Source organism: Leptopilina boulardi, unplaced genomic scaffold (genome assembly GCF_019393585.1).
Source record: "Leptopilina boulardi isolate dan_hultmark-lab unplaced genomic scaffold, ZJU_Lbou_2.1 LbouV2_318, whole genome shotgun sequence".
NCBI classification, from domain to species: Eukaryota; Metazoa; Arthropoda; class Insecta; order Hymenoptera; family Figitidae; genus Leptopilina; species Leptopilina boulardi.
The window spans coordinates 77,280-99,326 of NW_026137883.1; the positions used below are offsets into that span (position 1 = coordinate 77,280).

Sequence of the window (22,047 nt, forward strand, 5' to 3'; positions counted from 1 at the left end):
CACATGGCCTTAAGACAATATTCAAAAAGAAGACTTATATTTTTCAATTTTTAAATTAATAATAAATAAGAATATTCAAAATTTTAATTATTATTGTACATTGACAAAACACTTATTTTGTTCCATTTTTTTTTTATGTTTTTCATTTCATTTTGTGTAGAAATAGCAAAAGTCGAAAAGTTTATTTAATTTTTTTTAATAACTTTGTTATTATAATTAAAAAACAAATCAATCATAGAAAATTTTTAAGCTCACAGTTTTTTGCACAAACTGCGTCAATTATTAAAATTACTGAAATTAATAAAGAATATTATTATTATAGTGGAGAAAAATCGACTTACTTTGGCGTTTGTTTAGCCGGAGTATTTCTAGTGATAACAGCAGACGTTGGTCTCGGTAATGATGTGGACGCAGCTCGTCTATGAGGCGAAATCATTGCCTTATCCTTGGTCATTCCATAAGTTTTATAAGGTAGAGAACTCGGCCTCGTTAAATGTGTTTTTCCAATATTCACCATTTCTTGATCGACGCGACTCGTTCTTTTCGTCACGTCCTTAGCTCCCCGTGAATCGGGCTTCTTCGGTAATGTCTTTGGCACCTGTGTTGGCGTCTTCTTCAATGCCGGTATCCCCGTGACGGGTGATTTTGTATTTTTTCCTTGTGCATTTGTTAAATTCAATGTTCTTATCGGCGACGTTAAGAGGCGGGGAATTTTTGATTTTCCAATATTACACGTTGGTGTCCTATTGGGTGATGATGGTGGTGGTACAATTTGTTCCTTACTCTCATCTTTACCCAATACCATTTCCCATTTTTCTTGTAATTTACGAAATTTCACATCGGCAGGAATTACCTCGTCCTCATCATCAATGACACGCGTCTCTGGACTTCGCAATCGTGATATTGATTTAGCGGAAGCTCTATTTAATGGTGAATGCTCCAAACTATCGGTGTACTCCTCTGAGTCCTCTGATCCTATCCTATCAAAATGAAATTTCGAACTCAATGGTAAATGACTCCATCGTTTTTTTGCTGCTTTTTCAATTTCTGCTTTTTGATCACGACATTTATCATCGAATCCATAATTAATACACGAGCGTGGTCTCGCTTTTCTTGGACTCTCTGGATTTGTTTCATTGCGAAATACACTTTTTCTACTGCCAAAACTATTGTGTAACTGACGATATTGATAGAGTAAATCAAGTTGAAATGGACAGAAGGCCAATGGTTGTAGAATATCAAGTAATGCGTCAATCACTTCCCTCGATTGACCACAGGAAAGTGCTCGCACAAAGAGACTATTGTTATTATAATGTTTTCTGAGAATTGATTCTCTTGTGCATAAATAAGCAAACCACGCGTCCAATGCACGAAGATTTAATAATCCAAAAACAAAAGCATTAAATTTGAGCATTCCCTCAGTTATTAAATCTTCGCTATTAATTTTTTGCACAAGTTCATTTAATGTTTTTGTAAGAGGTCCTTGCTGTGATGATGCCTCAACAACTTGCCATACACTATTTGCCATTGGTCCAAATGTTGAATTCAATTGTGGTTTAAGATCATCGGACATAATTGCATAAAGTGGTGGGCAAAGATTTTGTAATGAAATTTGTGAACATTCATTACTGTCATTGTAACCCTGTCGACTGCGTACTGGCTCTGCGTGCCAATATTTTAATAGTACATCAACAGCTTTTTTCACTGGCCACATTAATTGTTTCTTTTCATTCAAATCAAAACATCTTGCATCAGTCTCATCTTTTGTTTCATCAATCATTGTTTCTTTCACATCGAGATTATTGTCCGTTAAATAATTTCTTTCACCAGTTGCAAAACTTACAGTTTTTTTCTGCGATTCACCCATATCAATTGTTTTCAAAATATCCTTATTCATTCGCAATGCTAAAAATTTACGAACATACGATCGTAATTTCACATCTGTATCACTATTTTCATCGCCATCACTACTTTGCGATGAGAATCCACTGCGTTTTAAAAATTCTTCCAATTGTTTAACATCCTCCTCACTACTGTCCATTGATGATCGATCATCAATACGATCGACCATTTCCTTAAGTCTCTCAATTTGAAATCTCTCCTCAATCTCGTCTACATCCTTATCTGAATCGTCTATTCTATCATTTCGCAAAAGATGAAGATCATTATTTATATAATAGGGCTCGGGCATTGACATCCGTTTATTTGTTTCTAAACATTTGTCCTCAACCTCCTCGACATCACCCATTTCAAACATACTACATCTTTTTGTTACTTTATTCTTTCGTAAAATACTTCTTGGCAATGGTGGTCGCGGTGGAACTTTACCGGTATAATCACTTGAATCCTTTTCACCCTGCGGCAATGATTTCGATCTCTTTGGAAGGGTTGGACCCGCCACTCCCTTTTGAATTCCATATCTGAAAAAAAAGAAAACAAAATCTGAAAATAAAGCTACAGATACGAAAAAAAAATCCCTTATGAAAATATAGTGATAGGCCTCGGATCGACTTTAAGGCGCAAAAAAAGTTCCTTTAGTCGATTTACATTTCAAAAAAAGTCGATTTTTTTTATTTTAATTAAGGCCATGTGGGAAATATCCACGTGACCTCCATGCAAAACCAAGTTTTCTCTAAAATGGTAAAGAATTTTTGGTTGAAATTTGTAAAATATGATAGAGAATCACATGGCCTTAAATTTAATTAGTTAGGGTCAGTTGGGGTAAATGGGGACAAAATCACTATTTTTCACAAATTACGTAAGTTTCTTCCTTTAAGGCCATGTCCCCATTTACCCCAACTGACCCTAAATAAGTATTTTACTTAAAATAATAATTAATGTTATTAGATATTAAATCCATTTGATTAATTTCTTAATAAGAATAATTCTATAGAAATATTATCAAGAAAATTTATTTCCAATATTTCAGAAATGAAAGACTTATATTTTAAAAAATTTTAATTAAATAAGACAAATTTATTTAACAAAAATTCTGACAACAATGTTCAATTTTAGAGTTTTTATTTGTAACTTTTTAAAAAAATTGAATTCTTAAATGAAAGTATTAAAATTATTAAAAATAATTAAACTTTTTAAAGTAATTGAATTTTCAAAGAATTACAATTCAGATTTTCGAATTTAATTGAACTTCAAGTAATTTTTAATTAAATTTTTTTTTTTTGTGATTTCTATTGATGAAGAACTTACATATTAGAAATTACAGACAAAAATTGAATTTAAAAAATTTTTAATTAAAAAATGCTTTCAAATAATTGAATTTTTGCAGAATATTATAAAAATCATTTAAAATCATTAAATTCTTAAGAGGAATTACAGTTGACACTTTTATGAAATAATTAAGTTTTCGAAGGTTTTAAATTAAAATTTTTGAAAATAATTGAATTCAAGTGATTTTGAATATTGAAATTTTTTGGTGATTTCTGTTGCTGAAGTATTTATTAAAAATTAAAGACAAAAATTGAATTTAAAAATTTTTTAATTGAAAATTAAAAAATTGCTTTCAAATAATTGAATTTTTGAAGAATATTGTAAAAATCATTAAAAATAATTGCATCTCGGAAGAGTTATAATTGAAATTATTAAATTTCAAAAACTTGTTGGTATGAAAAATTTTAAGAATAATTAAATTTTAAAATGTTTTGAATTGAAATTTTATTAAATTTTTTTAAAAAAATTTTTAAATTGTTGAATTTGATAAAAATTTTAATTGGAAAATACTTTAAGATAATTTAATTTGTAAAATTAGTAAAAATAATTAATTTACAGAAAATTTTTAAGTTAAAAATTTAGTAAATAATTGAAATAAAAAAGATTTGCATTGTATACATAAAAAAAGACGTATTTTGTTAAAAATTTTGTACAAAAAAATGAACGGTTTTTCAAGGCGTAACTAAATTTACGCGTCGTTTTTCCGATTTTCAAGGTCCAGTGAAATTTTAACCTTTCCAAATTTATACCAATTTTTTCTGGCATTATTCAGAGTTTAAAATTATTCCAAATTATGGAAATTTAAAAAAAAATTTTTTTCAATTTTAGAATAAATCTACAATTTAATAAATCTAGAATTTAAATCTACACGATTGATTGTTCAGAACTACAAAAAAGTATTCAAAAAATTATCGATGAAAAATAATAGAAATTGGGAAAGAAGTTGAATTTTAAATTTAATGTATTAACAGTAAAATTTAAAAACCAATAAAAATTTAAGTTATTTATAGAGGTGTCAATTTTTTTTTTTTTTTTTTTTTTGGAAAATATGTTTGAGACCTAAAACCATATTTTATGATAAAAAATTAAAAAAATAATTTTTTTTACCATTTTACAATTTTTTAAAAAACATTTAACTGGTTAATTTAACCCTTAATTGAAAAATGCTTTCCGATAATTGGATTTTCGAAGAATATTTTAAAAATCATTAAAAATAATTTTTTAAAATTTTAAATTAAAAATTTTGGTAATTTTATTTCGTAATTTTTTTTTTTTACTTTTAAACAATTATTTAATTTCATGGAATTTTTAACTAAAAAATAGTTTAAGATAATCGAATTTGTGAGAAATTTCATAAAAATTATTGAAAATAATGAATTTAGAGAAGAATTTTAGTTAAAAAGTTGTTAAATAATTGAAATTAAAAAAAAAAAAAAAAAAGATCTGATGAAGATCTGAATTGTATTACTAAAATATCGTATTTTGTTCTAAAAAAAATTGTCAAAAGTATAAAAACCAGTCGGAAAAAGTCGTATAATTTAAGACCTGCTCTTTTGATCATCGACGATTTTATAAATTCCTTTAAATATTATTATCATTGTCATCATAAATGAAGAAATAGAATTAATCTCACCTGTTTGTAATTTCCTGACTTGTTTCTGAGCTCGCACTATCGTATCGATAGAGATAAAGTGGATTAGCAGCGCTATTGAATGTCTGTTGATTTGTTGACGAATCCGTGAGTAGAGTCGACGATCCTCTATATCCTGATGATGGTTGAGTTGCTGTACTACTTGTTGACGATGCATTATTCACAATTTCACTAATGACACGTCGTCTCGACTTCATTGGCGGTGATAGGCAAAAAAGTGGTTTTCTCACCTCCTCACCAAGTTTGATATGTTGTGGAACTTCCGGTACATCGTGTAAAATTCTCTTATAATCATTGGGCAAAAGAAAAGTAAGTGATTCCCAATCTTTAACATGTGAAAATCCCCTTTGTTTCAATGCATCAATATCATTACACGAGAATGGTCTATTTGATTTAGTCGATTTCTTCCATGTTTTTTCCTTATTGAAATTTTGTGGTTTCAATGCGATATTCTCAAATTTTTCATTCGAACTGTTGAGAAATGAAAGATCCGGAAGTGTATAATTTGGATAGACAACGTAGACGGATTTTTTGTCAACGTGCATTTCTTGAATTGTATTTGTGGCTTTCACCTCGGGAATTGGATAGACAAGTGATGTTTGAACAGCATTATCCTCAACTTCAGTGATTGCTTGAATTCCCATTGTCCTTGAATATCGTTTCTCTTGTGTTGTAGCGTCACACCATGCATTTTTTGGACGTCTTTCAACTTCCGAATGACTGTCGAGTGCTGATGTTGATTTTGTTGTACTATCTGTTAAATCTCCATTTGAAATATTTGACAATTCTTTGCGAATTGAATTCTGATGCTTTGGAATGTCACTTAAATTATTATCTGTTTGCGTCTCGGAACCGCTGTAATGCTCTGTTTTAACCCAATTAATGGTGAAATCATTTTCCGTCAATTCTTGACGATCGGAATTATTAATATTTTGTCGATGAATTTGTGTATTTGTACCACTGTCACTGTTACTCGTTGGCCAACCATTTTCACTGACAGAATCCGATTGATCGAGAGTTAAACTCATTCCCTCGGCGCTCATGCTCTTTTGTTTCATAAATAATTTCACTAAGCTCATATTGTGTAGCTTTTTTGATGATGAAACATTGCCAACACTATCTGAACTCTCCTCGGTCACTGAACGACTCATTACGGATCCGGAACTTTGTAGAGCGCCTGTGTGGTTGCTCGTTGCTGAGTCCACCTGGAATTGGGAGAAATAAATTTTTAAAAAATTATTTTAACAAAAATATTTTCAAATAAAATGGAAAATTGTTATTTTTTTTTTTTTTTAAGGACACCTAATTATGCAGACAGTTTGATGGTAGAGATTGAGAAATAACATCACAGTAAAATATGTTTTTCTACTTGAAAAAAATAAAGAAACACGTAATTTCCAACATTTTCATAACAATTTTTTGTATAATTTTTTATGAATATTTTAAAATTTTAGTAAAAACTATAGTTTTTCTCAATTTTTTTTTTCTTAAAAATCTCATAACTTTGATAATTTTCAAGCTATTTAGTTGGTTCTAAGTTTATTTTTTAAAAAATTTTTTTCTAGAAAATATGAAAATCAACAAAAATGTTGAATAACGATAATAATTGAATTTTTGTAAAAAACTAAATATTTTTTTTTCTTAAAAAGACCAACATTTTTTCTCTACAAATTTTCAGGATTTTCTATTTACCTACTACTTATGATAAAAAATGTCATTTGGTATTTTTTTTTTTTTTTTTTTTTTTTGTAAGAAGGAGAAAATTATTTCCTTTTTTTTTAAAAAAAAAACCTCATAATTTTTTTTTTGCAATTTTTAATATTTCTATTTGTTTATGAAGCAAAATTTTTCCAATTTTTAACACTTTTTTCTAAATTATAGCAAAAAAAAAAAAAATTTCTTTCAATAATATTAATCAATTGTTTCAATTCAAATAATTTTTATCAACTTGTTCTAAAATTAAAATATTTAAAACACATTTTAGGTAAAAATTTATCTTATTTCCCATAGATAAATTATCATATTTTTAAAAATGGGACTGAATTTTTTTTTTAACCATTTAAATTTAAAATTTTGACAAAATTCTGAATTCATAAATAATTTGCATATATCAGACTCGAAATATTTTTTTAAAATAAAGTAACTTTCATATTTTTTGATATATTATCTAAATTAAATTTCTTGATAAAATTATATGCAATTATTCTTATTTAAAAATTATTAAAAATTATTAATGTGCCTGAAGTTCTGAACGTTGAAATGAACGAAATAATTTGTTTGTCCATAAATTTTATAAATAATTACTACAGTAATGAAAAATAAAAAACTACATTCAATATTTTTTAACAATTTTTTTTTTTTTGTTCATTTGAACGTTCAGAACTTTTGGCTCATATTAGAAATTGTGTTAAATGATTTTTCGATTAAGTATAAATTTTGTATAGTATGAAAAATTGGTTATAAATGAAAATTCTATCAAATAATAATTCAAATAAATGAAAATTCATCTAAAATAAAATTCTATGCAATTAAATTCTACCTAATAAAAATTTATTAAAATGGCTATTATCTTAAAGGAAAAATTCGAGAAAATAAAAATTCGAACAAATAAAACTACTGTGAAATGTATTTTCAGTTTTATAAAAATTCTCTAAAATAGAAAATCAGTTTAATGTAAATTCTCAAAACTAATAATTCGAATAAATAAAATAAAAATTCTTTAGCTAAAAATTTTGTTAAATAAAAAATTCGTATAAAAAGAAAATCTGTCAAAATTTTGAAAATTCATCTAAAAAAAGTAATTATATTTCTAATCAAAAACTTTAAAATAAAAAATTTAATTAATTATTTTCTATGGGAAATTTGAGAGGCTGATAGTAAAAATGATTTAAAATAACATTGGGAGCAAAAGTGGGATAAGTGACTTGGGAGAAAAAACGGGTTAAAATGATTCGTGTAATTTATTGATAAATTCATTATATTATCAATTAAAAAATATTAATTATAATAAAATATGCATTTTTTCCTATTGTTAATATTTTTTAATCGTTAATATAATGAATTTATCAATAAATTACACGAATCATTTTAACCCGTTTTTGCTCCCAAGTCACTTATCCCACTTTTGCTCCCAATGTTATTTTAAACCATTTTTACTATCAGCCCCTCATTTATGAGGCTCGAAAATGATGTCTAATAAAATTTTATTAAATAAAACTTCTAACAATTAATTTTTAAAACTTATTCACGCATTCCAATTTGAGATTCATTAAGTCAGGGACATAATGAAATTTAACTTACGGAAAAATTAAGAGGTACATTGATTTGTTGAAGTTCATGGGTCCTGGATAAATCCGGTAGACTCTGGCTCCGTTTAGCGTTGCTCAGAAGAATGTTACCAGCGCCTTGTAAGAAATTTGGAATAGTATTATTATTTCCAGATGGATGTCGTGTCATGGCTTTATTGATGGACGAATGTTTCAGATTACTCCAGGTTGTATAAATTTTTGAATCGGAACATGCCATAGATAAATTTAAGATATTTTTTAAATCCAACGTTTTATCATTATAAGTCACTGGTGCTTCGTACACTTTTTGCTTGTCTGAAAATAGAAGCATGAAAGCTATTTGCGGTGTTTTTTTTCTCCTTTTTTTTGGTGGCAAAAGCAGAGGTGCAGATACATAAATATTTTTTTGTATTAATTGCAAAAAAAAAAAAAAAGAATTAACTTACCATGACCATCAAAATCTTGAGAACCATCCGAGTACATGGTGATACTGCCCTCGAATGCAATTGTATAGTTGTTCTTGTTATTTGTCTGACACGTGAGTAACATATCCTCGCAATCCAATGAATCGACACTATAACTTCCACCCGGTGGTAGGACTGGAGTTTCTTTCACCGGGGAAAACAACAACGAGGACTTGCAGATCGATATTGTGTCTGTTGTCGAGCATGCTGATTCTTCTCCCTTTTTTTTTTTTTTTGGAAAAATTTGAATTTTTTTTTAATCTATTTTTTAAAAAAAAATTCTTTATTTACATAATTTTTAAAAAGAATTTTAATAAAAGGATTAGAAAAAATTTTGAAATCATTTTTAAATGTTTTTTATTTACTTCAAAAAATCTCCAAATATTAAAAATAATTTTATTATTTTGAAACAAAAATTATTTGATAAATCTGTATTTTATAAACAAATAAAAATTTATAAAATAAAATATATAATTATACATATAATGATTAAAAAAATATATATAATAATAATAATTATTATATATTATAAGTATAAAATAAATTTATAATATTTACAAATAAATAAATCAGAGATGTAATAAAATTTTTAATAATAGATGTTTTTTTGATAAAATTTGTGATGCATTCTTTTTGAAAAGTAAATTGAAAAGTAAAATTTTAAAAACATTAAATTTTAGTTCGCGCTTAATTTAATAGTAATCATAAATGATTTGAAAAAAAGTAGTAAGGAAAATATTTCTGAATATAAAAGAAGAAAAATAAATATAAAATATGCAAATTTTAACAGTGATTGAAATTATTTTGAATAAACATTCAAAAAAATATTTCGATATTCTCTTCGTTTCTATTATTGTATCATTTATATACTATAAAATGATTTATTTATTACTTTTATTATGATTAATATTAATATTATTTTTATTATTATTATTATTATTAATTTATAACAACCAAATAATCTTAATATTATTTTAATTTTTTACACCTCAAGTATAATTTTAGTTAATTTATTAAAAGTTACAAAAATAGTAATCGAATTAATTAAAAACATGCAAATTTTGCGTAAGCTGATGCCATGCATTACATATCAAAACTATCAAACTCATTAATTTTTTTAAGATCGTTCAATTATGATAGTTTCTAACAAAATTTATTGTTAGCAGAGTAACCGTAAAATTTTTTAAATATATTACAAGGTTTTTTAATGGATTTTTTTTTACGGTTTGGAAAAAAAATTTCCCTAAAATATTCTTACAACAAATTTTTAGAATTAAGAAAAAAATTATTTTATTGAAAAAAAAAACCATTTTAAATAAAAAAATATATAAATTTCAAAAAAAATTTGCTTTAACAAATTCAACAAATTATTTAAAAAGAAAAATTTATTTACACTATTAATTTACTAATAATTAAATTAAATGTAATTGAATCTACAACATAATCTAGATATGAAAATAATTGCATATTTGAAATAATCGAATTTTAAAAATAATTCTTGAATTTAAAGAATAAATTGTTAAAAAAAAATTTTTTTTTTTATAATTCTTTTTAAAATATTTTGAATTAAAAAAAAATTTAATCAAGAATCTTGTTTATTTCATCACTAGCTTTTAATTTAAAAAAAAAAAAAACCGGAAATTTTTTCAATTGTCAGCATTAAATTTTGTCAAGAAATTCTCTTAGGTGAACAACCTTATGCAAAATAATTTCATATAGCTTCGCGAAATTGGAGATTGACATCTGAGAAAAATTCATGCAAGTGAGAGAGAGAGAATTTTTCCGCAAATTCATCATCGGATAAAATGTTGGTTATTTATATTTGGATAATATTATTATTTTATTTTTAATTTATGAGAATTAATTATTATCATTAACAAAAGCAAATAAAGCTTTTATTTTTGACAATTTTTGAGAGCAGTCGATTTCATACCTGGCTGGTATGAGGACTAATTGAGGAACCAATGTCAAGTTTTTCCATCACGGAGCCAGAAATACTGGCGTACCGTTCCCTTTGGTAGTTAAACTGTTTTAAAAATATTAAGATGCTGTCAATCAAAAATAATAATTGACAATTTTTTTTTTTTTGTTTGTTTCGTTTTGTGACAAAAAAAGAGTCTGATTGTTTTGAATTTTTTTTTTTCATGCAAATAAAACTTCAAAACTACATAACAAAAATACACATTCTATAAAATATGTCCAGAAAATTTTTATCATTTTTTCTCTCTCATATAATATGTATATATATACAATTATTTCGTGCGAAACAATTTTTCCGGGAAAAATAAAAAAAATTTTGATAATTTCTACTGGGTGGTAAAAATTAATTTTTCATTTTCATTAAATAAATAAAATTTTTATTAGAATTTTACTTGAAATTCGTCAAAAAAAAAAATGTAATTTTAATTTATTTTTAGAGGGAAAGGAAGTTTATGTATGCAAATGATTGAAAATGGTAATTGTTTCTAAATTGTGTAAAAGTTCTCTAATGGAAAATAAAAAAAAAAAAAAAAAAAAAATTATGAAAGGTAGAGGAAAATTCTACCTCTGAATGTTGAACTGGATCTGTGCACATAACTGGGAGAGCAGTGAGGAGAGTGTGAATATCAGCGGTACGAAAGCTCTCCATGTCGACTTCTGCCAAATTGGCATCCAAGTTTCGTGCAAGGTCGTCATAATAACCCAAATCATCGCGAGTGTAGGATGCAGAGAGCGAGGAAAGAACACTATGATGAACATGTAGTCCTCCATCTCTGTAACTTAGAAAAGACGATTCACTGATTATTGAAACTAAAAACTGATTTTTTTTTTTCGTTGAATTTAATATAGAAAATTAAATTGTATTTCATAGTTTTTTTTTCTTTTTTTTTTTAATTTGAAACAAGATATCGAGTTCACAGTTAAAAGACAAAAGTATATATATATATTTTTTTAAATAAAATACAAATACAATTAAATTTCCTAAAAAAAAGTATTTTTTCTACAATTTAAAAAAAATAGATTTTTTTTAATTTCTATTTTAAAGAACTGGAGACGGAAATTTGAGCATAGAAGAATAAATTTCAAAAATTTTCTGTAAAAGATTAAAATTATAAAATATTAATTAATAAAAATTATTGCAATTATGTGCCTGAATTTATACGTTTAAAATAAACGAAATCATTTTTTTTTTATTTATAAACTTTTTTTTAAAAAAATTATTACAGCAAGTGAAAAATAAAAAAAGTACATTAAATATTCATTAATAATTATTAATATTTTTTTTTATACAAAAACCAATATAATACAAAAATTTGAACTTAAAAAAGTAGTAAACAAATTTTTTGTTCATTTGAACGTTCAGAACTTGTAGAATATTTATAAAAGCATTAAAAAGTATAATTTAGGTTCCTAAGAAGTATAATTCAATGTAAGTATAATATTCGTCTAATACTCGAGTATTTTCATAAATATTTTATTTATAAAAATTTTTTTTTAAATAAATAGAATTTATCATTTGGTTAAATTTCAAATAAAAATTATAATAATACCAATTTTTCTCAATAAAAAATTTAAAAAACATCACCTTTAACGTTTCTTCACAAAATTTTGTTTTAAATATATCTAAAAAGAAATTATTAATTTAATAATTGTTTAATTTACTGTTTTACTTTACTTTAACATCATAATTTTTATTAATTTATAGATTGAAAAAAATATTTCATTTATTTGAACGTTCAGTACTTTTGGCTCATGTTTTTTTTTAATTGTTTACCTGAATTAAAGATTTAATTATTTTTAATTATAAAAAATTGTATTTCTTATAGGTTATAAAACTTGAGTTTTAGAGAATATTTAATTAAAAATTTTTTTTAATAACTTAATTATCGAAGAATTTAATTAAATTTATTGAAAATAACTAAATTTGCGCTTAATTTTAATAAAAAAAAAATTTTTTTTTAATATTTAAATTTTAGAAAATTAAAATTTATTTTTGTTCTAAAATTACAGACAATTTTATTAGAAAATTTTATGAGCCAAAAGTTTTGAATGTTCGAATGAACGAAATTTTTTTTTTGAAATTCCTTTAAGTACGAATTTTATTACAAAATATTGTTTTAAATATTTAAAAAGAAGTTATTTATTTTAATAATTGTTTAATTTACTGTTTTATTTTACATTGACATCATAATTTTTAATCATTTATAGATTGAAAAAAATATTTCGTTCAAAACTTTTGGCTCATAAAATTTTTATATTTTTGTAGAGAATTTTTTGGTTATTTTTGTTTTTAATAATTTGCATAGACTTTCCATAAAAATGTTATGAATAAATGAATAAATAAAAATTTTTAATGCAGATTTTTAAAATAATTGATTTTTTTGTTGCTTCAAATGATTTTCTGAACTCTGTATTCTTTTTCTTAAATAGATTTTTAATGAAAATTTGAAAATTTTAGAATATTTTTTTGGTTTTAATAATTCATCATTTTCAATTTATTAGCTTAAGTAAAAATTTGTCGGATGTAGGAAAAAAAAGAGAAAATAAAACAAAGAAGGAAAATTAAATTTTAAAAAACAGGATTAAAGAACAAATTGTTTTTAAAATAAAATTTAAATAATTTATTCAAAATTTTAAACAATTATCACTGAGGAATTTTGAATTTAAAGAAGAAAATTTTTAATGAATGAATAAAAAAAAAATGTTGTTACTCACCTGTCTATGAACCATTGATACTCGGAATTGTCTTGCACGAATTCAGAACCAATAAGATCCTGTGCAATTGGATCTGTGGCTGGGTTGGAATTACAATCGGAGCCTGGTGTCTGCGGATCCTCCATTGTCGTGGTTCCCTTGCCAGCACCTGAAAATTAAATTTTTTTTATAATTCAGTAACTAAAGAAATTCATTCACCAAAACTCGTAAGGTAAATATTTATTTTATTTATTTTATTTATTTATTATTTGTTATTATTTACATTTTTTTTATTTATTATTATTTTTTTTCTTAAAAATTAATATTGGAAAATATTTTTTATGAACAAAAAATATTTCATACCTATAAGAAATTTGTATTTTGTAAAACAATGCAATTTTATTATATAAATATTACAAAAAAAAAAAAAATTTTATTTATTTTCAAACAGTAAATATCTGATAAATCAGAAAAATATTTTTTAATAATTTTTCTTTATAACTAGAATCTCGTATGGAAATATTTATTTAAATTTTGTATTACAAAATCTTATAGTGTTAAGAAAGAATTTTATTCTAATCTGAATAATTGTTTCCATGCAAATTAAAATCAATTAATAATAAACATTGTTAAAAATAGACATGTCACTTAATTTTTCGCCATTTAATCTTATTTTTAAACTATAAATTAATAATAAACAATTTCTTGTAAATGAAAAGTAAACCACTATTTATTAATTGAAAAAAAAAATAAATACATTCTTATTACGAGAAAAATATCAAATTTACTTTTGTTTAACTTCGTAAAACTGGTTTTATGAAAAGTAAAAAAAAAATTAATATTTCTAAAACTTCCGAGTTAGAATAACTAATTCAGCAAAGACTCTTTTTTGTCAACAAATAAGTTAGCAAGTTTATGTGGAATTACTTTCTCCCATGAAAATATATCTGGTTTCTCTTAAACTTTCATTATTACTTTGAAAAATAATTGGAAAAAAAGTCATTTTCTTAATATTAAATCACATTTTCTTTTCACAAATATCAATACATTAAGATACTTTTAACGACCTGGTTTAATTAACTATAATAATAGATTTAAAATTCCAAGAATTCCATTCGATCGTCATATGTCTCATTGTAAAAAAAAAAACAATGAGTTTTAAAGAATTAGTAAATAAAATGAATATATCAATGACAGTTTAATTTAAAAGACAAAAAAATAAATGAAAACATTCTCAAATTATAACAATATAATAATAAATAATAAAATTGAGATGACACATGAGAAAAAAATAAGACGATAAATATATTATAAATGTACCTATATGTCGACAGAGAAAACTAACCTTACATGGTGAAGGAATCATTGATTTGCTGCGCGTTTTGATAATCCTGTTGGCGAATAAACGACATTTGTTTATAATCGAGGACCGAGACACTCCGAAATTACGCGATATCTATTCAGAATGTATAAAGACACACCCTGCTAGATGATCTAACGAAATTTTTCTTCTGTCAACCCAAGTGTGTTCTTTCTCTTCACCTCTCACCTACACATTTTACCTTCCTACACCTATTTGCAACACTATAGTTGCGCCAAGAATATATATAATATATACATGCATTTACTGCACTATAGTGTCGTTTGACAGTCACATGAATCAGTATCACATGATACTGAAAAAAACCATAATAAAAAAAAAAAAAAATAAGAGTGGGATTGAAGTTCGTAAACATTACCATTGTTACCAACCTATAATTGTCGCCCAATTGATTTGAGACAAATACTTTAAAAGAAAAATCAAATTTTTTTCAAACTAAATAAAAAAAATTTTCCTTTTCAAAAAAATATTTTTTTTTCTGTTTTGGAATCTAGTTTTTGTAAAATTATTGCTTTTTTTATTTTCAAAAATTATTAAATTGCCCGCGTCGATATTAGTAGATTGGCAACCTTGGATTGATACACTATGGCGGACCATCAGTGGAAAATGTTGGAGAAAGAAGAATTTTCGTTTTTTTTTTTTTTTTTTTTTTTTTTATAACTAAACGATGGGTAATTATTGACTGTTTTTTTATTATTTATAAAAAAAATACTTTTTTTAATCGAAAACCTATAAAGACAAGAAAGATTTTCAATTGTTTCGTGTTTCATATAGTTTTATATACATTCCGTGTTAGACAAAATCAACCGCACAAACATTTTGCGGTTTTTTTTATACTATTTATATCGGATTGTTTACAAATTATAAAAAACAATAATACATTAAAGACATATTTTTCATTGTTTGAAAATAGGATTTATTGAAATAACTTTCCATATGTGGTCTACTTTTGCGGTATGAGAAAATTTTAAGGTTATGTTTTACTTTTTTTATTTTTATCAAAAATTATAATTTAAATTAATAATTATTTTTATTTTGCTTGCTATAAAATATTGAAATATTTTTAAATAATTATTTTTTATTAAAAAAAAAAAAAATGTTTTCTATATTATTATAACATCTTGCATTTATTCTTTGTATTCTTTACGCACACAGAGGATGTAAAATTATTTTATCATAAATATAGATAATTTTATTTTTACTTTATATATTCTACATAGATTAAATCATGAGGAAATTTAAATAGATTATAAATAATTTATTTAAAGAAAGACTTTTTTTCGTTTCCCAGCTAATTGTGTATAAAAAAATAACAAAAATGACTTTGAAATCAAATTCGATTTGAAGAATTCCAGATAATTTCTCAATTCCTTAATTGGCGAATAGTCGCGACTACCTCTAAAGCTTATTCTATAAAGAAACTGAAAATATTTCCATTTATGTCGTTTTGTAAATGAAAGTATATACTCATGCAATGTCTAATTTTAGTAAAATCAATCTCATTATGAAATCACTGATTTTCTCGTGAGACAAGATTATAATCAGGAAATGTAAACTCTTGTGAAATGTATATATAATTATATGAAATAGTTGTATTAAATTTCCTTTTATTGATTGAAATCGAATTGAAAAAACGAAACGGCTTTTTTTTCATAGTTGGATTCAAGTGCAGTTATAAAAGTTAATTCTATAAATATAAAGAACATCTGCCTTGAAGAACAACAATATTATGCAGATAATGAAAAATAAAAGGGATGTTTTTGTTTGAACACTCAACTCACATGTTTACGTTTACAATTTTCAATTTTGTGGTCTTTATAAAGACAAATTTTTTTTTTTTTAGGGTTCCGTACTCGGTTCGGAACCCTATATATTAATATCGGTTTTTTTGAAATGGAGACCTCAAATTTGGTACACTTATGTATTTTTACGTGGAAATTACAGGAAAAATATAGCGAACTTGATTGGGATTGATTTAAATACCGTTAACTTACCAAATAAATTTCTATAAATTTCCATAAATTACCAAAATAAAATTTTTAATTGTCGTTCGCGCTATATATATTTTTGTAAATTACCAAAATTAAAATTTTTAATTGCGATTTATGCTTTGGGTCATTCAATTTTATTTCACCCATAGTTGTTGCGGCCTATTTTTAGAAAAATTTGGTATTTTGTATTAATGACTTTTAATATCCGTACAATTCATTTTTGACAATTATTTTATGAAAATTTTTTTAATTTACGTTGAAATTTAGTTTTTAAGTTGAGTTGAACGGATAAAATAGGTTAGTTTGACAGCTTTGGAAATTTTATAAAAAGAACAAAAATAATTCAGTCAGTAAATTTTTTTTCATTGATATTTGTTGAAAATAGTCTAATTTATCAATGTTAATTGATAATTGTGTAAAAAAGGCCAAAATACTACGTGAAAATTAATATTCAAACTTAACTGTAAAATGTCAAAATTTGTCACATTTTATTTATATTTTCCCAGAAAGTTTATAAATATTATAAAATTTATTACTATCTAACAATAAGTACTTTCCATGTACTCTCACATGATATGTTGGCTTTTTATTTTTATAATATAGAAATATGAGAAATTTTACCTTCAATGTTGAACTTTTCAGGATTTTATCTGATTTTATCTGATATCTTCGCAAGCGATTAATGAAAAAATCCCATTTTGGTTTTAAAATTTAAGTTAAATCATCTTTTTTTTCATCCTATCAAAATTTGGTGATGGAGAACAAGCTACTTTTTATTTTTATTCACTTTAAAAGATCCACCTTAAAATACGAATTTAAAGGTTAAAAAACAAGTAATTTTATAAAACTGAAGTTGGTTTTCTCAATATAGATTTATTTGTATGAATTTTATTTATAAAAATACTTGTTTTTTAACCTTCAAATGCGTATTTTACGGTGAATTTTTTAAAGTGAATAATAATAAAAAGTAGCTCGTTCTCCATCACCAAATTTTGATAAGATGAATAAAGAAGATTTAACTTAAATTTTAAAACCAAAATGGGATTTTTTCATTAATCGCTTCCGAAGATATAAGTGTTCAAAATCAGATAAAATCCTGAAAAGTTCAACATTCAAGGTAAAATTTCTCATATTTCTATATTATAAAAATAAAAAGCCAACATATCATGTGAAAGTACATGAAAAGTACTTATTGTTAGGTAGTAATAAATTTTACAATATTTATAAACTTTCTTTGAAAATATAAATAAAATGTGACAAATTTTGATATTTTACAGGTAAGTTTGAATATTAATTTTCACGTAGTATTTTGGCCTTTTTTACACAATTATCAATTAACATTGATAAATTAGACTATTTTCAACAAATATCAATGAAAAAAAATTTACTGACTGAATTATTTTTGTTCTTTTTATAAAATTTCCAAAGCTGTCAAACTAACCTATTTTCCGTTCAACTCAACTTAAAAACTAAATTTCAACGTAAATTAAAAAAAATTTCATAAAATAATTGTCAAAAATGAATTGTACGGATATTAAAAGTCATTAATACAAAATACCAAATTTTTCTAAAAATAGGCCGCAACGACTATAGGTGAAATAAAATGGATAGACCCTTTACATATTTTTATGAATTTTAGACAAAATTTCTATAAATTACCGTATAAAATTCCATAAATTTCCATAAATTACCGAAATAAAATTTTTAATTGTCGTTCCCGCTATATATATTTTTGCAAATTACCGCGGAAATTTCCGTAAATTAACAAAATTAAAATTTTTAATTGTGATTTATGCTTTACATATTTTTATGAATTTTAGACAAAATTTCTATAAATTACCGCATAAATTTCCATAAATTATCTCGAAAATTTACGTAAATTACCGAAATACAAAATTTTAATTGTCGTTCGCGCTATATATATTTTTGTAAATTACCTCAAAAATTTCCATAAACATTTTAAATCAAATTTCAACTATATTATAGAATTCAAAAAGCAAAGAATTTTTTTTTTAATTTGTTTAAAAAAATTATAAAAAATTTTTCCGGCCCACCATGGATATTTATTTCTTGATACTTTATCTTCAAAAATATGTATTGATATTTATCATTTCGGTAAAAAAATATTTTTAAAGTTTCAGACACCAAATCGTGTGCTACACTGAAAAAAAAATTTATTTGATTCAAATACCGGTGTATTTGGTTATTATCAAATAAATATTTGATTCAAATAAGAAATATTTGATTCAAGTAAATATTTATTTGATAATAACCAAATACACCGGTATTTGAATCAAATAAATTTTTTTTTCAGTGTACGCGGAGAATCACCCATAAAGGAATTTAAATTTATATATTTTGACATATTTTTACGTGTAGATTACAAAAAAAAAAAATATAGCTAGCATAATTGAAGTTGATTATCATATAGCGTTGTCAAGGAAAAACCATGAATTTTTACGAAAAATGCCTAAAAATAACTATGTACCCCCCCCCCTCCTAGCAGCCACATCTTTTGACATAGAGAGCTCAAATTTGGTACACTTATGTATTTTTACTTGAAAATTACAGGGAAAAATATAGCGAACTTGATTTGAATCGATTTACATATAGCGTTGTCAAGGAAAAATCAAAAATGTTGAAAAAAATGGTTTTATCAGTATTCAACCCAGACAGTTCATATTTGCGGTGTATATTGTTGCGTGAAAATTACAGGGAAAAAGATGTGAGCACGATTGGTGTTAATGATTAATTTTTATCAAATTTTTAAAGAAAAATGATAATTTTAGGGGGAAAAAAATGGATTTTTCGACCAAAAACTAAGAAAATTTTATCTAAATTAATTCAAATTTATATATTTTGACGTGTAAATTACAAAAAAAAATATAGCGAGGACGATTAGAGTTGTAATGGTCCTGGTGCTCTCAGGAAAGAACTGATAATAATAGAAAAAATCATTAATTTTCTCACAAAAACGAAGAAAATTTTATCTAAAGGGCTTAAAATTTATTCATTTTTACGCATTTTTGTGTGTATATTATGTAGAAATAATTTAAAAAAACATGATAAGAAGTTGTTTTAATTATAAGTTTTTTTCGAAAAAGAAAAGTTTTTTGCGAAAAAAGTGGATACTTTTCCCATAAGTTTTTTTATTCGTTTCTCTATTCTATTTATTTTTTTCTAATTTTTTTTCTTCCTCCTATTCTTCCTTTTTTAATTCGATATTCTTTTTACATTTTTTTTTTTAAAGAAAATGTTTATTTTAATTGAAAATAAAATCGGATAAGTGCGAGTCACACTTGCATTGAAATCGAAGGTTCCGTATACTCGAAGCAATAACTTATTTGGTATAAAAACAAATGTTTAAAAAATATGTGTTGTATGAATAATATAATAATATAAGTGATACAACACATATTTTTTAAACATTTGTTTTTATACCAAATAAGTTCACTTCGAGTAAGGAATCCTCGATTTCAGTGCGAGTGTAACTCGTACTATTGTCCGATTTTTTTATATAATCAGAAAAAAAAATGTTTGTTAACCTTTTAGTGTAAATCTTTTTTGTTTTTTATTTTTAGACTACGTAGAACCTGTTAGAAAATCACTTGGAGACACTCCAACAGGTAGCTTTGATCCAAAAACCTTTTGTTGAACTTTTCTCTCCCATTTTTTTTTCTATTTTATTATTTTTGCTTTTAAATGTTATAAATTATTTTTTTCCTTATTTATAAAAAGTCCAATGTTTTTACAATTTTACTTTATATTTGACGTTTATGATCAACGAGAAAAAATAATAAATATTTTTCACGCGAAAAAAAATTTTTTTGATTATATTTTCGAGCAAAAATTTTGCTGCCAAAAATTAAAATCGTAAAATATTTTTTTTTTCTATATCGTTAATCATAAACGTTGTGAACTTCATTATAATGTTTATATTTGTATAAATTTTGTATTTGAATTTATAAATCAGTGGAAGAAATATTACTTTTTTTTGGGGGGGGGGGGGGAAATAAGTTACATTATTATAAATTCTATACAATGAACTTTTTCAGAGTGCCATTCCTCATTTCCGCGAAGAATGAGGAAAGAAATAAAAAATATTATATAATTGAGGAGGATGAGAGATAACTTCGGTCATCGAGGACGTGCAAATTATCCAGCAATTGGAGAATTTCTTTACATTTTATATACGCCTATGAAATTTCATCTGAGAAATTGTCTAGGACTACGTATTTAATATATATATAGAAGAACCAGTTATGTGCACCGGTTCTGGTTTTATGGATTACGAGGTCTCTTTGCTAAAAAGACATTATGAGGATTCTTTTCAATATAGTATACAAGTTGGAGGAAATGAATTCATCAAAACAAAGGTAATTGAAAATTATTGTATACTCATTTTGTGATTTTACTATTTATTACTATTACGTATTTTTAATTCAATGAAATTGTTTTCTTTGGATAAATTTTCAAAAAATAAAAAATGATTTACCATTTTTATTTTGATTTCAATGATTGTATGAAATATATTTTTTTTAAAATATCATTTGGATTCTAAAAAAATGCAGGGTGATGAAAAAAAGAAAATCTTAATTTTTGAGCATATTAGAATTTGCATTTTTTTTTTTTTAATATACAATTTCGTTTTCCAAACGAGAAATTCGAAAAAATCATTTATAGTGTTACAAAAAATTGTTGGTTTCTAATTTTTAGAATAGAAATTTAAATATATTTTTCTGACACAAAGAAATATAGATCATTCTCTAAATTTTGTTGTGAATGAATAATAAATAAATTTTAACATAAATAATTTTCAATAATTTTTTTTAATAAAAAAGTCCCAAAATTTATGGTTTTTTTCGTTTATTGGGTAAAATATGCAAAATTGAAAAAAAAAATGCATAAGATATAAAAAATATATTTTAATAAGATCTATAACTTTTGTCTGAATTTTTTTTTCAATTTTGCATATTTTACCCAATAAACGAAAAAAACCATAAATTTTGGGACTTTTTTTTATGGTTTTCACCATAAAAATCAAATTTTCGGGTATATTATTCACTATGATTTTCGTAATCAGCGCATCAAAATACATACATAAAAGTACGTGGTGTCACAAAAAATTTGAATTATTTTTAAAAAATTCAAAATTCAAAAATTTTTGAAAAATTACGAAAATATTGTAAAAATTGTTTGCCCATTATCGGGCTAGGCTTAAAAGTTTCATAAAAAGAAGTAGTTTTTTCGGAAAATTTTGAAAACAATCGATTAGTATACGTCAAATGAGAGAAATTACTTTTTATCATTAAAACTCAAAAATTTGATAATAAGGTTTAAAAAAAATTTTCGATTTTTTTCTTTGAAAAAT

General features: G+C 24.3%; 1 protein-coding gene and 1 long non-coding RNA gene across 7 annotated transcripts in view; both read right to left on the bottom strand.

Moving 5' to 3' along the window:
• The window catches only part of LOC127284076 (uncharacterized), a 77,870-nt gene that overhangs the window by 27,446 nt on the left and 28,377 nt on the right, over nt 1–22,047 (bottom strand). The window lies entirely within an intron of this gene.
• LOC127284070 (uncharacterized) overlaps nt 1–22,047 on the bottom strand; it is a 50,334-nt gene that overhangs the window by 4,004 nt on the left and 24,283 nt on the right. For 3 of the 6 annotated variants that reach the window (XM_051309359.1, XM_051309356.1, XM_051309355.1), the window contains exons 3-9: nt 13,326–13,473; nt 11,176–11,389; nt 10,564–10,656; nt 8,613–8,850; nt 8,180–8,481; nt 4,862–6,084; nt 342–2,420 (exon numbers count right to left, since the gene is read on the bottom strand). In XM_051309359.1, coding sequence (XP_051165316.1) covers nt 342–2,420; nt 4,862–6,084; nt 8,180–8,481; nt 8,613–8,850; nt 10,564–10,656; nt 11,176–11,389; nt 13,326–13,473 — 4,297 coding nt within the window. Of the gene's footprint in view, nt 1–341; nt 2,421–4,861; nt 6,085–8,179; nt 8,482–8,612; nt 8,851–10,563; nt 10,657–11,175; nt 11,390–13,325; nt 13,474–14,649; nt 14,978–22,047 lie in introns of those variants that run through there. The other 3 variants (XM_051309361.1, XM_051309357.1, XM_051309358.1) reach the window with 3 other exon arrangements.